At 39.3% G+C, this 25,723-nt stretch overlaps 1 protein-coding gene across 4 annotated transcripts in view; it reads left to right on the top strand.

Annotated features, from left to right (window-relative positions):
• Window positions 1–2,589, top strand: part of YTHDC1 (YTH domain containing 1) — a 32,069-nt gene extending 29,480 nt beyond the window's left edge. For 3 of the 4 annotated variants that reach the window (XM_023744856.1, XM_023744855.1, XM_006103569.3), the window contains one exon: window positions 1,588–2,589. In XM_023744856.1, the coding sequence (XP_023600624.1) occupies window positions 1,588–1,812 (225 nt within the window). In that variant the 3' untranslated portion in view covers window positions 1,813–2,589. The remainder of the gene's footprint in view (window positions 1–1,587) is intronic. The other variant, XM_006103570.3, reaches the window with a different exon arrangement.
• The last annotated feature ends 23,134 nt before the right edge of the window (window positions 2,590–25,723 follow it).

Raw genomic sequence — 25,723 nt, 5'->3', positions numbered from 1 at the left:
GAGGGTCAATATGCCCAGTAGTTTCCACCCTACTCTGACTTTGAGATGCTTTCAGCTATTGTCATTTATTTCCTTATCCCATAGATTTTTCAACCTTTTTTATCTCATGGCACACATAAACTAAAATTATGCGGCATAACAAAAAATATATTTTTTGCTGACCTGACAAAAAAATATTAGTAGGTATAATTTTTATTGCTTTACAAAAAAAAAATAGTAGTAATAATAATAATAATTACCTTTTTGTTCCAAGGTGACTTTTTAAAAAATGAGGTGCCTATACTTGTGTATAAGGATTTCTGGTACCAAGAATTAACCCATCAGATACAACCTTATTATGTGACATGACCAATAAGATGCAACTTTATATGTTTTTTTTTTTAAATGTGTTTTTATTGATTTTCGGAGAAAGGAAGGGAGAGGGATAGAAACATCAAGGAGGGAGAAACATCGATAAGCTACCTCCTACACGCCCCCACTGGGGATCAAGCCTGAAACCCAGGCATGTGCCCTGACTGGGAATCGAACTGGTGACCTCTTGGTTAATGGCTCAACCACTGAGGCACACCAACTGGGCAAGATGCAAGTCTATTATATGACCTATATTTTTATGGTTCAAGACAGGGCATTTATGCTGGATGGCTATTGTTGACATTTTTTTATTTGACAATCTAAGGGAGAAGAGGTCATTACCCCTTACTAAATAGTCAGGTATTGCAAGTTTTAAGACACACCGGTTATAAATCACTTCTTATTAGAACCTTTAATATTCAGTTTAAGAATCCTAGCTGACTAATGTTTATATAATACTCACATATATGAAAGGTAAGGTGGAATTGTGTTTTTTTAATTTGCTGTATATTTATGCTGACTTTGGAAAAGTCACTAAGTAAAGGTGAGAAGTAAGAGTAGAAAGCTAGAGCAGGGGTCAAGCTTAGAATTACTAACAGTGACCACTTGCATCTCACTTAGATGGTTGTTAATCTTGTCCTCCTCAGCCTTTCGTATATTACCAGCTTTGTGTGGAATAGATTCCAGAATCTTATCTGAAGTACATATTTTCTTAAAATTCTATCAAATTTCATAAATTGTCATCAACAGTGGTTTAGTTTGAAATCTGGATTGTGAGAATTCCTAATTTCACTTTAAGAGGTTAGAGTTTGGTTCAAGTTAGCTTGTAGAATCAGAGGAGGAAATTATCAGTAGGGTTTACCTGTTATAGGAAAACATTGATGACATTTAGCATTATTGTCAGCATGTATGCATGATGTGGTTGATGGTCATTAGTAGGTTATTACTTTGGCCTAAATCTTATTTAAAGGGATTGGATGGAAAAGACATTAAAGTTACATTCGGAAACTGCATGAAATGATTTTTAATGAGATAGGTATAAACCTCTGTTGTAGGTATCTAATTAGTTAAAACCTCAGAGTCCTGTTTCTAAATGTCAGAATTACATTCTGTGAATTACTGCATTAGTGCATTTCTCTAGATTCTTTCTTTCTACAAGACGATAATTACAAAATAGTGACTAGATATTCCATTCAATTTTTGACATACCTAAGCAATTTCTTTTACCTTTTCTAGCATGATTATGATATGAGGGTGGATGATTTCCTTCGTCGCACACAAGCTGTTGTCAGTGGCCGGAGAAGTAGACCCCGTGAAAGAGATCGGGAACGAGAGCGAGACCGCCCCAGAGATAACAGAAGAGACAGAGAGCGAGATAGAGGACGTGATAGAGAAAGAGAAAGAGAACGATTATGTGATCGGGACAGAGACCGAGGGGAGAGAGGTCGATACAGAAGATAATGAGCTTTTGGAAGCACTGATTGTTTAAAGATAAAAAAAAATCTTGTATTTTTTTTGTGTGTGTTTACAAGTAGTAAATTTATTTTCAGCTGTCTACTTAAAGTTCATTGTGTAGAAGGATTTATTATGACTCTATTTGTTCCAAGCATGCAGTATAATAAGAACTGGAAAAACTCAAATCCTCCAAAAAATGCACAGTTGACAATTTGAGTTGACACTTTTATTGGGGGCAAAATGGAACAGTCCACAAATGTAGATATTGATTTATTCTCCATAAATGTTCATCTACTTATACTGTGTTCATCCTAGCGTTATTTTTTTCTTTGCTTTCTTTCCTTTGGATTTTGATTGATAACTGCCATGATATTTTGCTTTGATGTGTTTCTACATATAGTTGCACACGGTTTAGTAAAAATAATGCTGCTATCAAGTATGCAATTATTGAAGTATGATGGTTTGACTGTATGGCAGTGTTGTAGCAGCCTCTTGGTTTCTCCCTTTCCCTTCTTTTTTAAACTTTAAGTGACTTTTTATTTTTCTTCAGTCTTCAATGATGAGAGCAATATTATGAAGACATTTCGATCTAATTTTTAATCTTTTTCAATAAAAAAATTCCTATGTTCAGTAGCATGGTTGATGCTATTGTTTAGCCTTCCCCTCCAAACTAAACATTGGCTTGGAATGTTCACAACTTGCTTGTGTGGCAGCAGAAGATAATTCCCACATTCTACATTGCTACTGTTTTGTATAAAATAAATTGGTAAAGATTGACAATTACCTGTTGTATTTCTTTCTTGTCTTGATGAAAGTTTGTTTTCTTATGCATTGGTAGACATAAAATAATGTGTTGAGTAATCGTAGGAAGTTGTTTGCCTGTTTTTGCATATTTTGCCAGAAATGATTGACCTGAGCCAATTATATTAAAATTTTACTTCTATTTCTAGTGTAAGAACTAATGATACTCAGTGGAATTATGTTGATATTTTGTTTAAGCATTTATCTGACTAGAGGCCCAGTGCACAAATTCATGCATGGGTGAGGTCTGGCCGGCTCGGCCCCAATCGCTGCAGATCGGGGCTGGGCCTGTCGGGAGGAGATGGTGGGAGGTTGGCCGGCCAGCCCTCCCCAATTGGAGCCCGATCAGATCCGGGCCAGCTTGGGGAAGGGGCCGCGGGCAAGTGTCCGGTGGGCCCTGCCTTCAATTGGTGTTGGGGGACCAATTGGGAGTGGGGTCAGCCATGGGGAGGGGCCATGGGTGGTTGGCCGGCTGGCCCTGCCCCTGCCCCTGATTGGGGTGGGGGAGCTGATCTGCTGTGGGGCCAGGCAGGGGGAGGGGCTGCAGGAGGTTGGCCGGCCCGTCCCCCTATTGGGGTGAGGGAGCGATCAGGGGTAGGGCAGGTGGGAAGGGGCTGCGGGCTGATCAGGGTGTGTGAACCCATCAGGGGTGGGGCCAGCTGCGGTTGTTGGCCAGCCTGGCCCCACCCCCTATTGGGGTGGGGCTGGCTGGGGGCTGTGGGCCTATCATGCTGGGGTGAGCTGATTTGGGGTGAGGCTGGCCGGAGGGGTAGGAGGGAAGGCATTTGGCAGGCCGGGCTGCCCTTGATTGGGGTGAGAGAGTTGGATCAGGGGCGGGCTGGCAGGGGGAAGGGGCCACAAGGTTGGCTGGCTGTCCCCACCCCTTGATTGGGCCAGTTTGCTGGCCACAGTGGTCATCATAGCAACTGTTCTTTATGGTCATTACAGCGTTAGGGTCGCTGGCTTTTTATATATATAGATAACATTTTAGGATCTACTCTGATCACATGATTGCTTATTTCAGGTTTCCTTTCTTAATATTTGTTTAAGAGAGCTAATTTATGGATGTTTTTCTACTTTTAAAATGTAACCCTCTTAATATTTACACATTTTAAGTTAACCATTAATTCCTCCCAATAGAAGCAAGCCATATAAAAACAACCACATAAAACAGTTTAAGAAAGATTTTTTTGCATTTCAGTTTCTTGGGTTATACCTGAAATTTTGGGCTTTCTTGGGTTGAATATTTGAACACTTGGCATATTTAAGTACTTGACCACTTTTTTTTCTGTTTTTATAATTATGCTCAATTTGACAATCTACTTATTGGTCCAAACAGGGGAACCCACTAACTTCACTCTTGATGGATATTTAAAACTCAGTTTGCTTTTATGTTCTTACTGTAATCTTTTATATATATAAAAGGCTAATAATGCAAAGTGTCCCCTTGGGAGTTTGATCACTCACTATGACGTGTGCTGACCACAAGGGGTCAGTGCGGAACGAAGGAAGGCCCCAGCCAGCAGCCGGAAGGCTCCAATCGGGCCTGATCGCCAGCCAGGCCTAGGGACCCTACCTGTGCATGAATTTCGTGCACCAGGCCTCTAGTTTAGAATATTTTCCCTTGCATTTACTATTCTTTTGAGGTTCTAATCAGTTGTATTCTGATTATAAAATTATGCATTGTGATTTTCGTAGAAAATGGTATTTTTATACAATATGGATGGAAATATTTTCTGCATTTCAGAAACCTGAAATAGTTTGTTTTGTTTTTAATCATTGCTTGTTTTTTAATTACAGTTGACGTACAATGTTATCTTAGTTTTAGGTATATACCCTAGTGATTAGACATTATATAATGTATTGATTATCCCAATATATCTTGTATCCATCTGACACCATACATAGTTATTAGAATATTATTGACTATATTCCCTATGCAATACTTTATACCCCCATGACTATTCTGTAACTACCAATTTGTGCTTAATCCCTTCACCTTTTTCCCCCCCTCCCATCTAGCAAATATCAGAATGTTCTCTATGAGTTTGTTTCTGTTCTGTTGTTTTATTTACCTATTTGAAAAATAAAACCTAAAGATTTCTTTTAAATCTCCAAGTGTGGCAGAAAGGAAAGAACATTTAACTGAGCCACGCAGCGGGGGATGTTAGGAAGATTTTTGAGTTCAACTAGGTGTACCAGTTAATGTGAATTTTGCAATCAAAGAAAACATGATAATTTCAAGAGAAACATCAAAAGTGCTTTATTCAAAGTAATTTCCATTGCTAGCTACACATTTCCCCCATCTTTCAGGTAATTTGTGGATACCGTCCCAATAGAACTTGTTTTGAGGCAACCCATTCAGAGATCCCATTTTCCGCTTCGTATGTTTTGAAGTGCTGCTCAGAAAGTGCGTGTGCCATCGATGGGAACAAGTGGTAATCTGAAGGAGCAAGGTCTGGTGAATACAGCGGATGGGTTAATACTTCCCAGGCAAGATCTTTTAACGTGTCTTTAACTGGTTTTGAAGTGTGTGATGGTGCGTCATCGTGAAGCAAAATTACTTTGCCGTGTCTTCTGGCCTATTCTGGTCGTTCTACGATCAAAGCTTGGTTCAAATTGATTATTTGTTGTTGGTAGTAATCAGTATTAACAGTTTCACCTGGTTTTAGAAGCTCATAATACACTACACCTTCCTGATCCCACCAAACAGAGCATTGTCTTCTTTCTGAAGCGATTTGGCCTTGCAGTCAATGTTGATGGTTGACCTGGATCAACCCATGACTGTGCGCTTGGGATTCTCAAAATAACCATCACCAGTCACAATTTGATGCAAAGAAGACTTTCTTTTGTGCCATTGAAGCAACATTTCACTGATGACTTTTCGGTTTTCCATTTGACTTTCGTTCAGTTGATGTGGCACCCATTTTCCTTCCTTTAAAAATCTTTCCCATAGCTTGTATATGATTGGAAATTGTTTGCTGAGCAACGTTTAATCTTTCTGCAAGTTGTTTTTGAGTTTGACATGCATCTTTATCCAATGCTTGTCATTGTTGGTCTTCAAACTTTTTTGGTTGACCTGGACGTCTTTGTCTTTCACATTGAAATCATCACTTTTAAAGCGTTTAAACCAGTGTTCACAAGTATCTTGAGATGGAGCATGTTCACCATAAGTTTCCCGAAGTATGTGACAACTTTTTCTTCAAAAATGAATTAAAACTTCCTGCAAATGCTCTTTTTTTGGCATGAAATTCGACATTTTTAAGCGTAAAAATATCTATGATGTTAACACCTTCAGCAAATTTGACATGAAGTTTTGAAGCTTGTCAAATACAACAAAATAGCATACATATCAAATCACATACATATCAACATATATGTAACTCCATCTATTGAAAAAAATTGCATTATTAACTGGTACACCTAGTATATTCTAGTATATTCTGCCCGATGTAGGAAAAATGTTTGATTCCTAAAATATTTGAAATTTTTTTTATGACACGATAATTAATTTGGAGAAAGTTGAAATTCTAGATTAATATTTTCCCTCAATCATAGACATTGCTCTGATATCCTCCAGCTGGTGACAAGACATGGTGGTGCAATTCCTATTTCTTTCAGGCAACCAGTTTTTTCCCTTCTTAGATCTTCCACATATCCTCCTTTGAAATTTCACAGAAATGAATATTCATCAGTTTGGCTCTCAATTAGCCATTTCTTTTGAAGATCATATACCTGTCTGTACCCTGGAAAACTTCGTTGCATTGTTTTGTTAATAATTTTCTTCTCTTTAGACTTCAACTTCAGTTCCTTTTTATTACTCAGTTCATCTTAACTGGACCTCCTAGATTAGTGCTCCATTTATTTCAATTATTTTTTTGCCTTTTTTTTTTACACTCGAGATTTCCTTTATGTTATGTTTCAACATACTTTTTGATTTATGTATTTTAATTTCAGCAATTTTTATCTTCTAAAGCTATCTATCTTAGCCTAGTTTCCCTCAGCTAAAACAGAGAAGGGCTTGCATGCTAGTATTTTATTTCTGGAACTAATCCTATGAAACGAGTGTGGAACAAGGAAAGTGAACAAGAAAGGAGGGAAAGTCAGGGCCAGGTTATTGAAGCTGGTCATTGCTGTGGATAATTGGTCTCTGTCCTGCTGGGAATATCAAGTGGTGCATAGAACACTCCTCAGATTAGTCCCCTTGAATAATGGTAGAGACCAGAATGTTTTAACTGGCTTTTATCTCCTACAAGAAGCCTGGTGCATGAAATTTGTGCACTCAGGGTGGGGGTGGGGTGTCCCTCAGCCTGGCCTGTGCCCTCTTGCAGTCCAGGAGCCCTCAGGGATGTCCAACTGAACAGGTCTCAGCTGGCAGTTGGACATCCTTAGTGCTGCCACAGAGGCGGGAGAGGCTCCTGCCACTGCCGCTGCACTCGCCAGCTGTGAGCCTGTTTTCTGGCTGAGCAGTGGTACCCCTGTGGGAGTGCACTGACCACCCGGGGGCAGCTCATGTGTTGAGAGTCTGTTCCTGGGTGGTCAGTGTGTGTCATTGTGACTGGTTGTTCTGCCATTTGATCTATTTGCATATTAGCCTTTTATTATATAGAACTAGAGGCCTGGTGCATGAAATTCATGCACAGGTACAGTCCCTAGGCCTGGCCTGGGATCAGAGCCATCTTCCCCAGCTGCCTGCAGCCAGTCCCGCCTCCCGCTGCCACCCACCCCCGGTTCCCTATTCGCCATTGGGTGATCAGTGCCTGATGGCTGGGGGAAGGGATCAAGAGGTCTGCTGTTCCCACCCACTCGCCAGCCCCGCCCCTGCCACAGGTGGTCATCAGGCGATTGGAGCCTGTTGGCTGGGGAAAGAGACCAAGAGGTGATCAGTGCACCCCAGAGTGACTGGTCCAGGAGTTGTTCTGGTTGTTCTGCTGTTAGGGTCAATTTGCATATTACACTTTTATTATAGAGGATAGAGGCCTGGTGCACAGGTGGGTGCTGGATGGCTTGCCCTGAATTGGGGTGGGAGGTCTTCATGGGGGAGCAGGGCTGGCAAGGGTGAGGGGCCATGGGATTTGCAGGCTGGCCCTGCCCCTGATTAGGGTAGGGGTCCCCACCGGCCTGGGCGAGGGGCTGCCGGGAGTTTGCAGGCTAGCCATGCCCCCAATTGGGGTGGGGGTCCCTGCTGTGGGGTGGGGCCGGCTTGGGCAAGGGGCTGCGGGTGGTTTGCAGGCTGGCCACGTCCCCCACTTTGTCAGGAAGGATGTCCAGAATAACGTCTGGAAGACTTCTAGTTTATCCCGTCTAATTAGCATATTACCCTTTTATTAGTAAAGATTGATCAAGGGTTGTATATGGTGATAACAGCACTAATTGGATGTAATGAAAATCAATGCAGCTTCTCATAGATGTTCCACACAGTAACATCAGAGACAGTCAGTGGCAGAAAGTAGATTGTGCAGAGCAGCTGAAAAGTCATGGTGTCTTGCTCTCTCCTCAAGAAAGCTAGTTGACAATGCAATGGCTGAAGGAAATTGAAAGAGTGGAGAGCGAGGAGTGAAGATGTGAGTTAGGGCAAAAAAAGTGATCAATGTAATCCACCTTTGAAATGCTCTCATTTTTTGATACCCTCACTTAAATCCAGTGAGAGTTCAATATAATAGCCAAATTCAACATTTACAAGGAAGAGTTAGTAAAACAGGCTTTTATCCCTTCTACTGCAAGTCATCCTGAGAGAATAGTATTTTTCATCTTCCTCTATTACAAATTCCATAATTCCCTCTCAGGGCCAGCTATTGGTATGTTCTAAATTGCTAGAATGACGTGAGCCTTTATTCCCAAGGTCCCTTATGCTTCTTGAGTCATGGTTGCAGCAAGTGCACTCTCAGAGTTATCACTGGGCACTGAGTTAACCACCTCTCTGGGTTTTAGGCACCCCTCTGCATCTCCTGGGTCTTGGATAAGTCCCTTCCTTTCCTATCATGTCATTGTGATTCTAGCTCCTTAATGTAGTCAGGGTCAATAATCCCCACTGATAATTGCATTTGCATTTCTTTGTCCACTGTCCCACTGATGTGAGGAGTCCAGAATGACCACGTGGAAGTAGTCACAGCTTTAAGTTCAGTGGAAACCTTCCTGTGACCCTTAATAAAAGTGTTTCCACTACCTCCTCAGAAGCAGAACTCACAAGAACGTGGTGATTCAAGATTTTCAGGCTTGTTCTCCCCCACACCCTGATCCCGTGTCAGGGTCTCATTTGTTTTCTACCGGGGCACTGACTATGATATATGAGGCCTGATGAGGCTGTGAATTGAGTTTCCTTTGTAGCTCTGCTGTCTTTGCAATTAAATTCTAAACCTGGTATGCTGTTGCTGCAGAAGAAAAGTCTCTTTGAACACTGCCAAATATTTTTTACTTTCACAGCATATTTTGGTTTGATATTTCTCTAAATGGAGCCATTTTAAATAATGTTCTCAGACTGTTAATAGAGCCCTTTCACTCTATAAACTACATAATTACCATTCTACCCCATACTGTCCATAAGTCAATACTTTACATTCCTGTGTAACTCACCCCAATTCCTTGCTCCCCTGTATGAATCTTCTAAATTGTGATTTTAGGAGTTCTAGGAGTTATCATCATTGCACATGTTATCAGTAATGATATCGTTATTGCCAGTTATCAATGAATTATCCAAGTCTCATCTTGTAGGTGTATTAATCAGAAGCAGTTGTGGTACAAACTGTATTGGTCTGTGTTCTCCTCAGAAAGCAGAGCCTGAAAAAGAACCAGAATGCAATAGTTTATTTTGAAAAAGCATAGGGTATAGGAGTAGGGGTCAAGGAAGGGTGAAACAGGAAGAGAGGAAAGTAAATTATGTTACAAGCTAATCAGCATTGTGACATCACTGGAATTAAGCCCACTGGGTCCCAGGAAGATGCTGTGTGGTATGGTATAGACCAGTGATGGCGAACCTACGACACGTGTGTCAGAGGTGACACGTGAACTCATTTTTTGGTTGATTTTTCTTTGTTAAATGGCATTTAAATATATAAAATAAATATTAAAAATATAAATATTTGTTTTACTATGGTTGCAAATATCAAAAAATTTTATATGTGACAAGGCACCAGAATTGTTAGGGTTTTTCAAAATGCTGACACACCGAGCTCAAAAGGTTCGCCATCACTGGTATAGACCTACAAATGACCACCTGAGGTGTGTTCCTTCAGCAGTTTCACACAGTGATGTCAAAGAAGGCTTAGTGCAGAAGGTGAGAGGTCTGCTCTCACATAATTGTGTAAAGCTCCTTGCCACAGCGAAAAGTAGAGCAAACAATGGGTTTAAGATGGAGTATAATAGTTGTGAAATAGACAAGATCCCTCCCTTTAGTCTCTTGTTGCATTTTGCAGTATATTATTCTTTTTTGTGGATGACATATTTTTCACTACCTCTGAGGTTGCTAATAAGATTAAACTTTTTCTTTTTTAAAATTATCCTGTTCACTATGCCTGTTTATTCTGACCTGTGTGTGTATTTATTTATTTTGGCCTTACTCTGCCATTTTATTAGCTTTCCCCAAATGTGTGCTCATCTCTTGTTGGATGTTTATATTTAAAAATGAAGCAATTGAATGACTCATGTCTTTGTACCTGTAAAGGACTTTGAGTTTGGCTGGCTTTGAGTTTTATGCTGAATATGTATTATTGGACACTAACTAAGGTGACCCATAAATGTCAGAATGAGAAAGGCTTTACTTGGACGTTACATAATTTCCAGTTACTTTATTTCATCCCAGACTATTTCAGTTTCTTTAGAAAAGGACTCTTAATGTGGGTATAGGTAAGGTGCAGGGCCCACAGCATGAGTCTAGGTCAGGTTTTTCTGTTCTCTCACTAACCTTTTTCTGCATCAGGTTCCAAGCCACAATCATATGTTGCATTTCATTGTCATTTCTCTTTAGTCTCTTTTAATCTGGGATAATGCCTTGGTCTTTTTTTGAGGGGGGGGGGGGTCTTAATTTTGACAATGTTGATGAATTACTAACTAGTTATTTTGTATAATAACCCTTAATTTAGGTTTTCATGATGTTTTCTTATGATTCAACTAGAGGCCCAGTGCATGAATTCATGCACGGGGGAGGGGGGTCCTTCAGCCTGGCCTGCGCCCTCTCACAATCTGGGACCCCTTGGGGGATGTAGCAGTGTGCCAATTGGCAGGCGGCCAGGGAGAAGCCCGAGCCAGGGCTGGGTGCCACATTGCTTGTGCACATCCTAGCCTGCTGCTCCTGCCACAGTGGCTTGGTAGGAGCCCTGCTTCCGGCTGAGCGGCACTCCCCCCTGTGGGAGTGCACTGACCAAATGGGAGCAGCTCCTGCATTTAGCGTCTGCCCCCTGGTGGTCAGTGCACATCATAGCAACTGTGCCCTCTCGCAATCTGGGACCCCTCAGGGGATGTCCAACTTCTGGTCGTTCTGGTTGTAACGGTTGCTTTGGCTTTTATATATATATATAGATTCAAATTATGCATTTTTGGCAAGAATACCACAGGAGTATGTGCTTTTCTCAGTACATCATTTTTAGGAAGCATATGATGTTAATCTATCTTACTGGTGGTGATGTTAACTTTGATCACTTGATTAAGATGATGTCTGCAATGCTCTGCACTGTAAAGTTATGATTTTTCCTTTTGAAATTATCTTGTGAGAAGATACTTTGATATTGTAAATACTGTTCATCATCATGCCTTTTGCTCTCTAATTTTAGTTTTCCTTGATAGATAATTCTTACATGAAACAAATATTATGATGGTGTTTGTCTAATGGTAATTTCTATAATAATAATTTCTTCTATAATTATTAATTGAAAGACTACCATAAGGAAAAGCATCCCCTTTTCTCTATTTATTTTTATCACTATAGATTTATGGATTTAAAAAATTTATTCTGTAATAGTACATAACTATTATTATTAATTTTGTTGCTGAAATCATTCCATATTTGACTCATTGGGACTTCCTGTAGTTGTCCCCCATATCCTTTTAACCTGTTTTTCATAATTTTGTGTACTTTATTTTCTGAAGCCATCTTGTACTTTTCTTACCTGAGGACTAAACTCAATCATTTGTCCAAAAAGACATTGCTCCTTTTTTGAGGAATAGTATCCAGAAACTGAGATCTATATACTAGGTGTGCTCATTGCTACTGGGAGATCATTGCTTCTAGGTCCTCTTAGTAGAGAGAATTGGGAAATATATGTATGTTATTTTTGTTTAAAAGAGAAATAACTAATGCAAAATGAGCTAAAATTGCTACACACACACACACACACACACACACACACACACTGGTCAGATTATTATGACCACCTGACGTTTGTAGGTAAATTAGGTATAATTTTGTGCTGAAGTTGCTAGAAGGCCAGCCCACTCTGCCATCTGCATGATGCAACTGGAAATGATTCATCGGACCACATGACTTTTTTCCAATGCTCAACTGTCCAATCCTTGTGTTCCTGTGCAAATTGGAGACGTTTTATCTTGGTAACTGCAGACAGCAAAGGTGTTCGAACAGGCCTTCGGCTTCCATATCCCATATGATGCAGTGTACGGCTAATTTGCCTACAAACATCAGGTGGTCATAATAATCTGGCCACTCAGTGTATATTTAGCCAATACTAACTAAATGAAAATTAATGCAATACTATTAATATCAAACAAAGTAGAATAAAATAGGCATAATAATAAGTGTGATAAACAGAAACATTTCTATGGAAAGAATTCACTAAGAATTAACAAGAAAAATATTTTAAAATATACCTCAGAAACTGGTAGACCAAATACAAATTAGTATGAACATTAATTATTTTGGCAACAAAAGTTACAAGATTCATCTATTGAATCCTGCAGCTCCAAATAGAGTACATACATTCTTCTCAAGTGCACATGAAACATTTTATAAATTTGACTTATGCAGCATTACAGATGAAATCTCAACAAATTCTAAAGTATATGAGACATCTGACTATAATGCAATACAATTTTAAAAAATTATTAATTAAAAAGGAGTACCCCTGCCCTGACTGGTTTGGCTCAGTGGATAGAGCGTTGGCCTGCGGACTGAAAGGTCCTGGGTTCGATTCCGGTCAAGGGCATGTACCTTGGTTGCGGGCACATCCCCAGTAGGAGGTGCAGGAGGCAGCTGATCGATGTTTCTCTCTCATCGATGTTTCTAGCTCTCTATCCCTCTCCCTTCCTCTCTGTAAAAAAATCAATAAAATATGTTAAAAAAAAAAGGAGTACCCCTCCCACAAACACACATTTAAGAGTTCTCTTCAGTGTAGTGGACTGAGCTGATAAAAAATGACTCAGCCCTTCTCCACTTCTGCTTCAATTGCATACACATCCTGAAAAAAAGACAACATAGAACAACATACACAGCCAACTATAAAATGAAGAAACAATATCCATCTATTGTTAGCACAAGAGTGAGTTCCATGAATATATGTTTGTGGGACCTATTTTTAAAATGGCTTTGGGAAGGAATAAATTATAAGGGCCTTATAACAGTAGGAACCACATTTTTCTCTACAGAGTGCAGTGATTTTAGGCTAAAAAAAAATTAAATTGTAATGTAGCGGTTCTCAACCTGTGGGTCGCGACCCCTTTGGGGAGGTCGAACGACCCTTTCACAGGGGTCGCCTAAGACCATCAGAAAACACATATATAATTACATATTGTTTTTGTGATTAATCACTATGCTTTAATTATGTTCAATTTGTAACAATGAAAATATATCCTGCATATCAGATATTTACATTACGATTCATAACAGTAGCAAAATTACAGTTATGAAGTAGCAATGAAAATAATTTTATGGTTGGGGGTCACCACAACATGAGGAACTGTATTAAAGGGTCGCGGCATTAGGAAGGTTGAGAACCACTGTTGTAATGGAACTGGTAATCCTCTACACCAGTGATGGCGAACCTTTTGAGCTCGGCGTGTCAGCATTTTGAAAAACCCTAACTTAAAACACTGGTGCCGTGTCACATATAGAAATTTTTTGATATTTGCAACCATAGTAAAGCAAAGATGTATATTTTTGATATTTATTTTATATATTTAAATGCCATTTAACAAAGAAAAATCAACCAAAAAAATGAGTTCGCGTGTCACCACTGACACGCGTATCATAGGTTCGCCATCACTGTCCTATATCTTAGCAAGTTTTTTTCTGGCATGTATTCCATTCTAAACTTCTGTAAAATTTCTATTGTTGCTATAAATATTATACAAATATCTATTCATGGTAACCTTAATTATCAGCATGACATGGTTAATTTTTACTGAGCACAATGTGTTTTTGAATGGATCTTCCCAAATGTCTTTAATAAAATGCAGATTTTGCACTGACCAATATGATTGCCAGGCCATCCCAGTCTTAAGCACTCTTGTCCCTCGAGTTTGAAAAGCAAGCAGCTCTTCAGTTAGTTCCTTCTTTGTAAAGAACTTGTTGGAATTCAAATTGGAATCAGTTTAGGGGACCAATATTAATGTAAAGCAGAGCAAATCCTGTTATTTAGTGACTAGAGGCCTGGTTCACAGATTGGTGCACTGATGGGGTTCCTCGGCCTGGCCTGCTGGGATCAGGCCGAAACTGGCTCTCTGACATCCTCCAAGGAATCCAGGATTGCAAGAGGGCAGTTCTTGGGTGCTGCACCCCGGAATTGGGCTCCCTCCTCTCTGGTTCCAGGTGTGTCACCCAAAAATGGCAGTTGCCAAGTCACAGCTTGACAACTCCTGCATTGAGTGTCTGCCCCCTGGTGGTCAGGGCATGTCATAGCTACCGGTTGGAGCATCCGCCCCCTGGTGCTCATTGCGCATCATAGCTACTGACTGGTTGGCCAGTCGGCTGATCAGCCAGTTGCTTATATTTTATATAGATAGACTAGAGGCCCAGTGCACAAAATTCATATATGGAGGGGAGGTCCCTCAATCCGGCCTGCACCCTCTCACAATCTGGGATTGCTGTCTCCTAACTGCTTGCCTGCCTGCCTGTCTCATCACCCCTAACCACTCTGCCTGCTTGCCTCATCGCCGCTAACTGCTTGCCTGCCTGCCTGCCTGATTATCTCTAACCACTTTGCCTGCCTCCCTGATTGCCCCTAACACCTCTGCCTGCCTGGCCTGATTGCCCCAACCGCTCCCCTGCCTTCCTCAATGCCCCTAACTCCTCTGCCTACCTGATCACCCCAATTGCTAGCCTGCCTGCCTCAACAACCCCTAACTGCCTCTGCCTGCCAGCCTGATCACCCCTAACTGCTTGTCTGCCTGCCTGATCATCCCTAACCACTCTGCCTGCCTGCCTGATTGCCCCTAACAACTCACCTGCCTGCCTGATTGCACCTAAACACTCACCTGCCTGCCTGATCGCCCCTAACCACTTGCCTGCCAGTCCCTAACTGCTTGCCTGCCTGCCTGATTGCCCCTAACCACTCACCTGCCTGTCTGATTGCCCCTAACCACTCACCTGCCTGCCTGATCTCCCCTAACAACTTGCCTGCCAGCCTGATCACCCCTGTTTGCCTGCCTGCCTGATCATCCCTAACCACTCTGCCTGCCTGCCTGATTGCCCCTAACTGCTCGCCTGCCTGCCTGATCACCCCTAGCCACTCTGCCTGCCTGCCTGATTGCCCCTAACCACTCACCTGCCTGCTTGATCACCCCTAACCACTCTGCCTCAGCCCCCTGCTGCAGTGGCTTCATCTAGAATGTCTGAAAGGTCATTCAGATGTCTGGTTTAATTAGCATATTACGCTTTTATTATTATAGATGTTGATCATTTTTTTTATATTTATAAAGTTTTTTCTCCTTCTTGCAAAAAAAGAGAAATATATTCATTATATGATATATAATTGATTATATGAAATAAAATGGAACTGAATGGGTAAGTAGAAGAATGAACAAGATCAGCTATAGAGAGAATTAGTGAATTTTCTATTTTCCTGACTGAACCTTGACTGACAGAGCCTTCTAGACCTAAGGCTCTAGAATTTCCAGTAAACTGATTAAAATGTTATTTGCTAATGCCTTGCATTAGAGCTCTCCTAATCATTTTCTGTATTTCTAAAGCTCTCTTGTTTCTAATTGTTTTTCTGACCTTTATTGCACTATTTGGGATCTGATTCAATGTGTTTGCCTCAACTTTTATTTCATTCCATTCTCTCTTGCAACCTGCATGTCCTCATGATGACTGATCAACCCAGCTTCAAAGCTCATCTTCTCTGACCTAGGATTCCTCATTAATTTTTACCAGTTTTATTGATCTAGTTTTTCTGCAAGTCACTCTGACCCAAGGATTCTAGATTTTCTACAAATAACAAATTTGTCCTTTGTAACTTCTCTACACCAAAGAAGAGTCAGTAGAAGAACACCACAGTAGAAAATGAGCGCCATACATGAAACAACAACACATTCTAAATGGACAAAAATACATAAAGATGGCCTGAATTAGTAATTAGAGATTTGCCAATTAAGTCAATGAAATGCATTTCCATATAATTTTGGGTTGGTAAAATTAATACACACTGTAGAAGAGGTACCAAATAACTGGTCATTCTAGTGCTGGTTTGATGGGTGTTTGAACAGCTTGGTAATGGGTGTAGAGATGAAAGCTACACATCAGTCCAACAAAATGGATTGCTGTAACCAAGACTGGGCTAGCTAACACTGAAACCAAGATTCTAGCCTGCCAGTATGTCTATTCTGATCATTTAGCAACCAATGGGACTACAAACCAAGTGGCCATCTCTAAGCTCACCTCTGTTAGGACCTGTTTAAATCCCCACTTTCTGAAACTTCATTAAAAAACAACAACATGCCTTTTATTCACCTAAATTTTATCTGGTGCAGCCTGGCTGGTGTGGCTCAGTGGTTGAGCATGGACCTATGAACCAGGAGGTCACCAGTCAGGGCACATTCTGTAATTGCAGGTTCAACCCCAGTAGGGGGAGCAGTCTATCAATGATTCTCTCATCATTAATGTTTCTATCTCTTTCCCTCACCCTTCCTCTCTGAAATCAATAAAACATATACAAAGAAATAAATACATTTATTTTACCTGGTGCAGTTTCCAAAGGTACAAAAACCTTTGGGATGCTAACAAATAAGAAATTTGAAATATTGTTTTCTGCTGTACCAGTTTTCAAATTTAGCTTTGTGATATTAAATCTGGATCCTATAAATATCTCTTCTTTGCCAGCTGGATGAACGTTAAGCTTCATCAACAGAGAACTCTGGAGTGACTGTAAGGCAGCAGTGGCAGGGAGAAACACTCCTTTAAAGACTTCACCCTTCCTTATTATTACCGTGACACTGTTGCATTTTAAGAACATATATATTAAAGAATATTTAAGAATACTAAAGAATATACTTAAAAATAGAAGAAAACAAAATATGTCTTATATATTCTTTTTTAAAAAAACTATTGATTATAGAGAGAGAAAGGATGGGAAGAGAGGGAGAGAAACATCGATTTGTTGTCCCACTTATTTATACATTCATAGGTTGCTTCTTGTATGTGCCCTGATCAGGGATTAAATCCACAACCTTGGCGTATCAGGATGATGCTCTAACCAGCTGAGCTACCAGGCCAGAGCTGTCTTACTTATTCTTTAATAAACATTGCATTCTACATGGACATTAATTCATAATTAATTAACATCCTTCCATTTCAGCTTGAAGAACTCCCTTTAACATTTTCTGTGAGGCTGGTGTAGTCTTTTTTCTTTTTCCTTTTTATATTTTCTGTGTATGTTTACTCATATTAACTACTTTTGAGCATTATCAACCTTATATCCATAGGCTAGAAATTTGTTTCAAATTAATCAATTCAAACAAGCTTTTAAAAACTGTATGGACATATTTTGAACATAACTAAATATAATCTAATTATTCATGATGATTATTTTACTATTTTATTAAATAAATTCTTGGAGAAAAGTTATTCATAGAATATCTATAAAACAAAGGTAATGTACAGATGTATTTATTCCAAGGCATTGAGGCTTCCAGATTAAACCAAACCCTAGAACAGGCCAAAGCATATCTAAACCCTTGTGAATGATATTGTTAATTACGAATAGCATTACTAATTACAATAGGCAGAATGATGGCCCTGAATAGGTAGCTCAGTTGGTTAGAGCATCGTCCTGATACACAAAAATTGAGGATTCAATACCCAGTCAGGGTACATACAAGAATGAGCCAATGGATATGTAAAAAAGTGGAACAATAAATATCTCTCTATCTCTCAAAAAAAAAAAAAAAGACATGCCATTGACCATGAGCAGTGTGAAGTCTGACTTAGCTCTTCGATTTCAACCAAAACTTTTTAAGTCTATAAACTCTGTATCAATCATAAATAGACTTAAAAAAATTGAGATTCTGTAATCATACCAACCCTAATGGAGCATTGTAAGTTTGCAATGCTATAAGTGCTACTCCTTTAGATGTTAAATAGAAAATTCTAACTAATGAAATGTTTTCTATTTCCTCATCCTTCTGTAAATTTCTAATACGTATTTTTGGGAACTCTGGTATTTTTAAAGTAAAAACGTCATCTTTGGATACTTATTTTTGCTTTGCTTTCATTCTCAGGGGGATAGGGATGTTTCTATGCTTACTTACTATTTCTTCCCTCACCTTTGGAGTGGCCATGACCTTTGCAAAGAGGGGAGAGGCCTCTTCTTTCCGTGAGTTCCCGCCTCATGCTGCCTGGGATCTAATGCTCCTTCGTGCTACCCTGCGTCCAGTTTTGATAAGCTGTAAGGCCAGTTTGTTTGCCCCATGGAGAGACTAAACCCAGTATTACAACACTGACAATAAGAGAGCAGTGTACTGAACAGAATGGAAAGGCATTCATTTCATCTCCTTCTGTCTTCCAATCTGCAAAAGGCCTGATTAAACCAAGTCTCCTATCCATGTGGTAGAAAACTGAGGTTGCTGACATTTTCTAATAAGAACATTTGAATGCCAAGTGTTATAGAGCTGTGGCCTCTTTTGAAATTTAAAAACAAAGAAGAAACAGAGCAATACTAAGTTCAAAAAGTGAAACAGCTACTTTACATTCTTTAGTGTAGAAGGTGACATTTAAGTTCATTGTACCTGAAATTATATGGTTTTTTTTTTTTCAACTTCTCTAACTTGCCATCTAAAATACATATAGATGCTTCAAATAGTAACCATACTACTGGTAACTAAATGGTGGCTTTCACAATTGGAGGAATTGGGGGGGCAAAAGGTGAGAGATGGCTAAATTCATATTAATACAGGTTTTTTTTTAAAATCCTTGATTTTTAGAGAGAGAGAGAAACATTGATGTGAGAGAGAAACATCCATTGGTCATCTCCCCTACCTGCTCCAACTGGGAATCAAACTGTACCCTAAGTATGTGCCGAATCGAACCCACAACCTTTGGGTGTATGATTTGATGCTCCAAAAAAGTGAGCCACCCAACCAAGGCTGTAATAAAAATGTTTTATCAGATAAATTAAATCCTTTTTATATTGATCAAAACGTCATGAATTAAACCTTGCTCTCGAAAAAAAAAACAAAAAAGAAGAAAGAAAGAAAAAAAGCCACTTCTTACTAAGAGTTTTTAATCTTGTTTGGATGTCGGAACCACTTGATATTTAATCTCTTGACCATTTAATGATTCTTTGAATTAATGTTTTTTTGAGAAGTGAGGTTGAAATTTACATGGTACTGAGGTTTACATGTGCCAGAATAGATACATTGTTATTATATTAACTAGAGGCCCAGTGCATGAAATTCGTGCATGGGGGGGGGGGTCCTTCAGCCCTGCCTGCACCCTCTCACAATCCGGGACCCCTCAGGGGATGTCTGACTGCTGGTTTAGGCCGATTACTGCAGGATTGGGCCTAAACCAGCAGTCGGCTATCCTTCTCTCAATCCGGGACTGCTGGCTCCTAACTGCTCACCTGCCTGCCTGCCTGATCACCCCTAACCACTCGCCTGCCTGCCTGATCTCCCCTAACCACTTGCCTGCCTGCCTGATTGCCCCTAACTGCTCTCACAATCTGGGACTGCTGGCTCCTAACCGCTCGCCTGCCTGCCTGCCTGATCACCCCTAACTGCCTTTGCTTGCCTGCCTGATCACCCCTATCCACCTCTGCCTGCCAACCTGATCACCCCTAACCACCTCTGCCTGCAAGCCTGATCACCCCTAACCGCCTCTGCCTGCTGGCCTGATCACCCCCTAATTGTTCCCCTGCTGGCCTGATCACCCCAACTGCCCTCCCCTGCCAGCCTAATCGCCCCAACTGCCCTCCCCTGCCGGCCTGATTGCCCCTAACTGCCCTCCCCTGCTGGCCTGATCGCCCCTAACCACCTCTGCCTCAGCCCCCGCCACCGTGGCTTTGTCCGGAAGGATGTCCGGAAGATGTCTGGTCTAATTAGCATATTACCCTTTTATTAGTATAGATTATTTGATCCCAAAACATTATGGCACTCTTTGTTTCTTATATAGGGTGGATAATGTTAATATTATTACTCATATATGTATGTCATGGGAAATAGTTTTTAAGACTATCACAAGAGCCCTTATCACTTTTCTTTTTACTTTTTTTCATGATAATGTTAGGAAAACATTATCTGTTGAGTTATATACCTAAGAGGAAGAATTAACATGGAGGGAAGTGGTTTGCGATCATACCCATGTAACATTAAAGCCAAGTCTTCTATTTTAAAATATTAATTTATTTTACTTTGAATTTTTTTTAAAATTTAAATTCGTTATTGTTTAAAGTATTGCATAAGTCTCCTTTTTCCCCCATTGACCTCTCCCCCGCCACCCCCAACCCCCAGCATGTGCCCTTGCCCCTCCCTTACCTCCGCCGCCTATGTCCATTGGTTATGCTCATATGCATGCATACAAATCATTTGGTTGATTTCTTACTCCCTCACCCCCTGCCTTCCCTCATAGGTTGGACAGTCTGTTTGATGATTCTATGACTCTGGTTCTATTTTTATTCATCAGTTTATGTTGTTCATTATATTCTACAAATGAGTGAAATCATGTGATATTTATCTTTCTCTGACTGGCTTATTTCGCTTAGCATAATGCTCTCCAGTTCCATCCATGCTATTGCAAATGGTAAGAATTCCTTATTTTTTACTTCAATGTAGTATTCCATTGTGTAGATGTACCACAGTTTTCTAATCCACTCATCTGCTGATGGGCACTTAGGCTGCTTCCAAATCTTAGCTATTGTAAATTGTGCTGCTATGAACATAGGGGTGCATATAACCTTTCTGATTGGGGTTTCTGGTTCTTGGGATATATTCCTAGAAGTGGGATTACTGGGTCAAATGGAAGTTCCATTTTTAACTTTTTGAGGAAACTCCATACTGTCTTCCACAGTGGCTGCACCAGTCTGCATTCCCACCAGCAGTGCACGAGGGTTTCTTTTTCTCCGCATCCTCTCCAACACTTGTTTGTTGATTTGTTGATGATAGCCATTCTGACAGGTGTGAGATGGTACCTCATTGTGGTTTTGATTTACATCTCTCAGATGATTACTGACTTTGAACATGTTTTCATATGTATCTCGGCCTTCTGTATGTCTTCTTTTGAAAAGTGTCTATTTAGGTCCTTTGCCCATTTTTTAAAAAATATATTTTTATTTATTTCAGAGAGGAAGGGAGAGGGAGAGAGAGAAACATCAATGTTGAGCGAGAATCACCGATCAGCTGCCTCCTGCATGTGACCCACTGGGGATCAAGCCCACAACCCAGGTATATGCTCTTGACTGGAATCGAACCTGGGACTCTTCAGTCTCCAGGCCGATGCTCTATCCACTGAGCCAAACCAGCTAGGGCCTTTACCCATATTTTGATTGGATTGTTTATCTTCCTTTTGTTAAGTTGTATGACTTTGATGCCATCATGTGATTTAAGTCTGCAGTTACAGAAGGTAATGCATTTCCTATTATGGGAGAGGCATATTTTTTGCAGCTTAAAAAATTAACTCACTAGTATGCACATAATTAAAAGGCTATTCACTGCCCCTTTCAATCTTTTCATTTTGAACTTTATAATTAAAAGACTGTTTTTATGCCTGCTTGGGTTGCTCAATAGGTTGGAGCATTATCCTGTGTACCAAAACATTTCAGGTTAGATTGCTAGTCAGGGCACATTCCTAGGTTCTGGGTTCGATCCCCAGTCAGGTGCATACAAGAGTTAACCAATTAATGTTTCTCTTTCTCTCTTTTTTCTTTCTTTTCTTTTCTTTCTTTCTTTCTTTCTTTCTTTCTTTCTTTCTTTCTTTCTTTCTTTCTTTCTTTCTTTCTTTCTCTCTCTCTTTCCTTCTTTCTTTCTTTCTTTTTTTCTTTCTTTCTTTCTTTCTTTCTTTCTTTCTTTCTTTCTTTCTTTCTTTCTCTCTCTCTCTCTCTCTCTCTCTCTCTCTCTCTCTCTCTCTCTCTCTTCATTCCTCTCTCTAAAGTCAATAAGACATATCATTGGGTGAGGATTAAAAAAAAGACTGTTTTTAGAGGTGTGATTTTTATATATAAATAAAGTTTCATCTATAAAAAAATAGGCAGAGTCATAGAATTCTAGAACTGGAAAGAGCTCTGGAAGTCAAGGTCAGATCTGTAGTTGAGATGAACAATCTAAGCCCCAGAGGTATAACTGGTTTGACTATTATAATATAACTAATTAATGGCCTAATTGATGCTATAAAGTTAGGGGGAAGAGAAGAAAAAAAGAATTAGCATTAAAAATCTCTTTTATATTTCTTTAAATTTTAAAAAAATTTATTATGTGTTTGTTTCAGGTATACAGCTTAGTGGTTAGACAATCATATACCTTAGTGTTCCCCTCAATATTTCCAGTACCCCAACTGGCACCATACATATTTTTCACAATGTTAATGATTATATTACCTATGCTTTGCTTACTTCCCCGTGACTATTTTGTAACTACGAATTTGTGTTGCTTACTTCTTTCACCTTTCACCTAGTGCTCCAACCCTGCCCTCCCCTTTGGCAATCACCGGTTCTCTCTCTGTATCTATGAGTCTGTTTCAATTTTGTTTGTTCATTTTGTTCTTTAGATCATGTGATTTTTATTCTTTATTTTGTTGGTATAGTGTATCATATTAATTGATTTGTGAATATTATACCAGTCTTGCATTCCTGGAATAAATTAAACTTCATCATGGTTTATGATCTTAATGTATTGCTGGAACTGGTTTGCTAGTATTTTGTTGAGGATTTTTGCAACTATGTTCCAAAAATATTGGCCTATAATTTTCTTTCTTTGTAGTGTCTTTATCTGGTTTTGGAATTAGGATAATGCTGGCCTCATAAAATGAGCTTGGGATTCTTCCCTCCTCATGAGATTTTTAGAAAACTTTGAGAAAGATGGGTGTTAGTTCTTCTTTGAATGTTTAGTAAAATTTACCTGTGAAGCCATCTGGTCCAGGAATTTTGTTTACTAGTAGTTATTTGATTACCTCTTTGCTTTTATTAGTTGTATTTGATCTGCTCAGATTTTCTAATTCTTCCTGATTCAGTTCTGGAATTTATCCATTTTGTATGTTTGTAGGAATTTATCCATTTTGTCCAGGTTGTCCAATTTGTTGGCATACAGTTGTTCATAATATTTTCTTACAATCTTTTGTATTTCTTTGGTGTGAGTTGTTACTTCTCCTCTTTCATTTCTGATTTTATTTATTTGGGTCCTCTCTCTCTTTTTCTTGATTAATCTGGTTAATGATTTGTCAATCTTGTTTATGTTTTCAAAGAATCAGCTTATGATTTCATTGATCTTTTGTATTGTTTTTTAGTTTCTGTATCATTTATTTCTGCTCTAATCTATTATTTCTTTCTTCTACTCACTTTGGGCTTTGTTTGTTAGTTTGTTTTCTAGATTGTTTAGGTGTAAGGTTAGATTTTATGAGATTTTTCTTGCTTCTTGAGGTAAGCCTGTATTGCTGTCAATTTCCCTCTTAGGACTGCTTATGCCGTGTCCCATAGATTTTGGATGGTTGTGTGTTCATTTTCATTTGTCTCAGAGTAACTTCTGATTTCTTCTTTGATCTCATTGTTGATCCATTCATTGTTTAGTAACATGTTATTTAGCTTCCACGTGCATTTTTCAGTGTTTTTTTTTTTTTTGTAATTGATTTCTAGTTTTATACCATGTGGTGAGAGAAGATGCTTGATATGATTTCAATCTTCTTAAATTTACCGAGGCTTGTTTTGTATCCTAACATGTTGTCTATCCCAAAAGTGTTTTATGTACACTTGAAAAACATGTATATTCTGCTGCTTTTGGGTGAAATGCTGTGAAAGTATCAAATAAATCCATCTGACCTAGTGTGTCATATAAGGCCACTGTTTCCTTGTTGATATTAAGTCTTGAAGATCTACCCAGAGATGTCAATAATGTGTTAAAATCCCCTACTGTGACTGTGTTATTGTCACTCTCTCCCTTAATGTCCATCAGGATTTGCTTTATGTATTTAGGTACACCAATATTAGGTGCATAAATGTCCTCTTGTTGGATTGATCCCTTTATCATTAGTAGCATCCTTCTTTATTTCTTATTACAGTGTTTGTTTTAAAGTCTATTTTGTCTGATACAAGGACTGGTAACTCAGCTTTTTCTGTTTTGTTTCCATTCTCTCTCTCTCTCTCTCTCTCTCTCTCTCTCTCTCTCTCTCTCTCTCTCTCTCTCTCCTTTCTCTTCTTAAAGTATACCCTTTAGTGTTTCTTGTAATGCTGGTTTGGTGGTAATGGGCTCCCTTAGCATGGTCTTGTTGGGGATTCTCTCTCTTTCTCCTTCAATTTAGAATAATGGCCTTACTGGGAGGAGTAGTCTTCATTGTATTCCATTGCTTTTCATCACTTTGAATATTTCATTCCAATTTCTTCTGGACTGAGATGTTTCTGTTGAGAACTCAGCTGATAGTTTTATGAGAACTCTTTTATAGATAACTTATTGTCTTTCTCCTGAAGCTTTTAAAATCCTCTCTTTGTGTTTAACCTTTTCCAATTTAATTATGATGTGTCTTGGTGTGGGCCTCTTTGGACATTTTGTTTGGGACTCTCTGTGCTTCTTAGACTTATGTGCTTTTTCTTTTACTACGTTAGTGAATTTTTTGGTCATTATTTTTTCAAATAGATTCTTAATCCTTTGCTCTCTCTCTTCTCCTTCTGTTACCCTTATTATACAAATATTGTTACACTTCATATTGTCCCAAAGATCCATTAAATTATCCTCATTTAAAAAATTTTTTTTTCTTTTTGCTGCTCTGATAGGATGTGATTTTTTAAAATGTTGTTTTCCAAATAGCTAATTCAATCCTCTGTTTCATCCAACCTACTGTTTATTCCTTCCAGTATATTCTTCATTTCAGATGTATTCTGCATTTCTGACTGGTCCTTTTTTTAGTTTCTATGTATTTTTTCGTGTTTTTGAAGCTCTTGCTAAGTTTCTTGAGCATCCTTATAGCCATTGTTTTGAACTCTGTATCTGGTAGCTTGCTTGTCTCCATTTCACTTAGTTCTTTCTCTGGGGATTTCTTTTGTTCATTCACTAGGGGCATGTTTCTTTGTCTCCCATTTTCTCTTCCTCTCTGTATTTATATCTGTGCATTAGGTGGCTCTTCTATGCCTTGGTATGATGGCCTTGTGTAGTAGATGTCTTTTGGTGTTCAGTGGCAGCCCCTGCCCCAGAGTAATAAAACAGTTCATGAATGTATCCTAAAAACCCCAAAACACCAATCAGAGAATATATATACACCTATGTTCATAGCAGCATTATTTACAATATGGAATATTATGCAGCTGTAAAAAAGAAGGATCTCTTACCCTTTGGGAGAACATGGATGGACCTGAAAAATATTATGCTAAGTGAAATAAGCCAGTATGAGGAAGATAAATATCACATGTTACCATGTATTTGTGGAATCTAACAAACACAAGGAATTGACCAACAAAATAAGACCCGAAGCATAGAGGCATGGAACAGACTGACATAGCTCAATGTAGGGTTGGGGGGACAAGAAGAGATAAACCAAAGAATTTAT

This window comes from Myotis lucifugus, unplaced genomic scaffold, assembly GCF_000147115.1.
Source record: "Myotis lucifugus unplaced genomic scaffold, Myoluc2.0 scaffold_492, whole genome shotgun sequence".
NCBI lineage: Eukaryota > Metazoa > Chordata > Mammalia > Chiroptera > Vespertilionidae > Myotis > Myotis lucifugus.
Note: the sequence above shows the minus strand (reverse complement) of the source record. Positions and strands in the feature narration are given on the sequence as shown.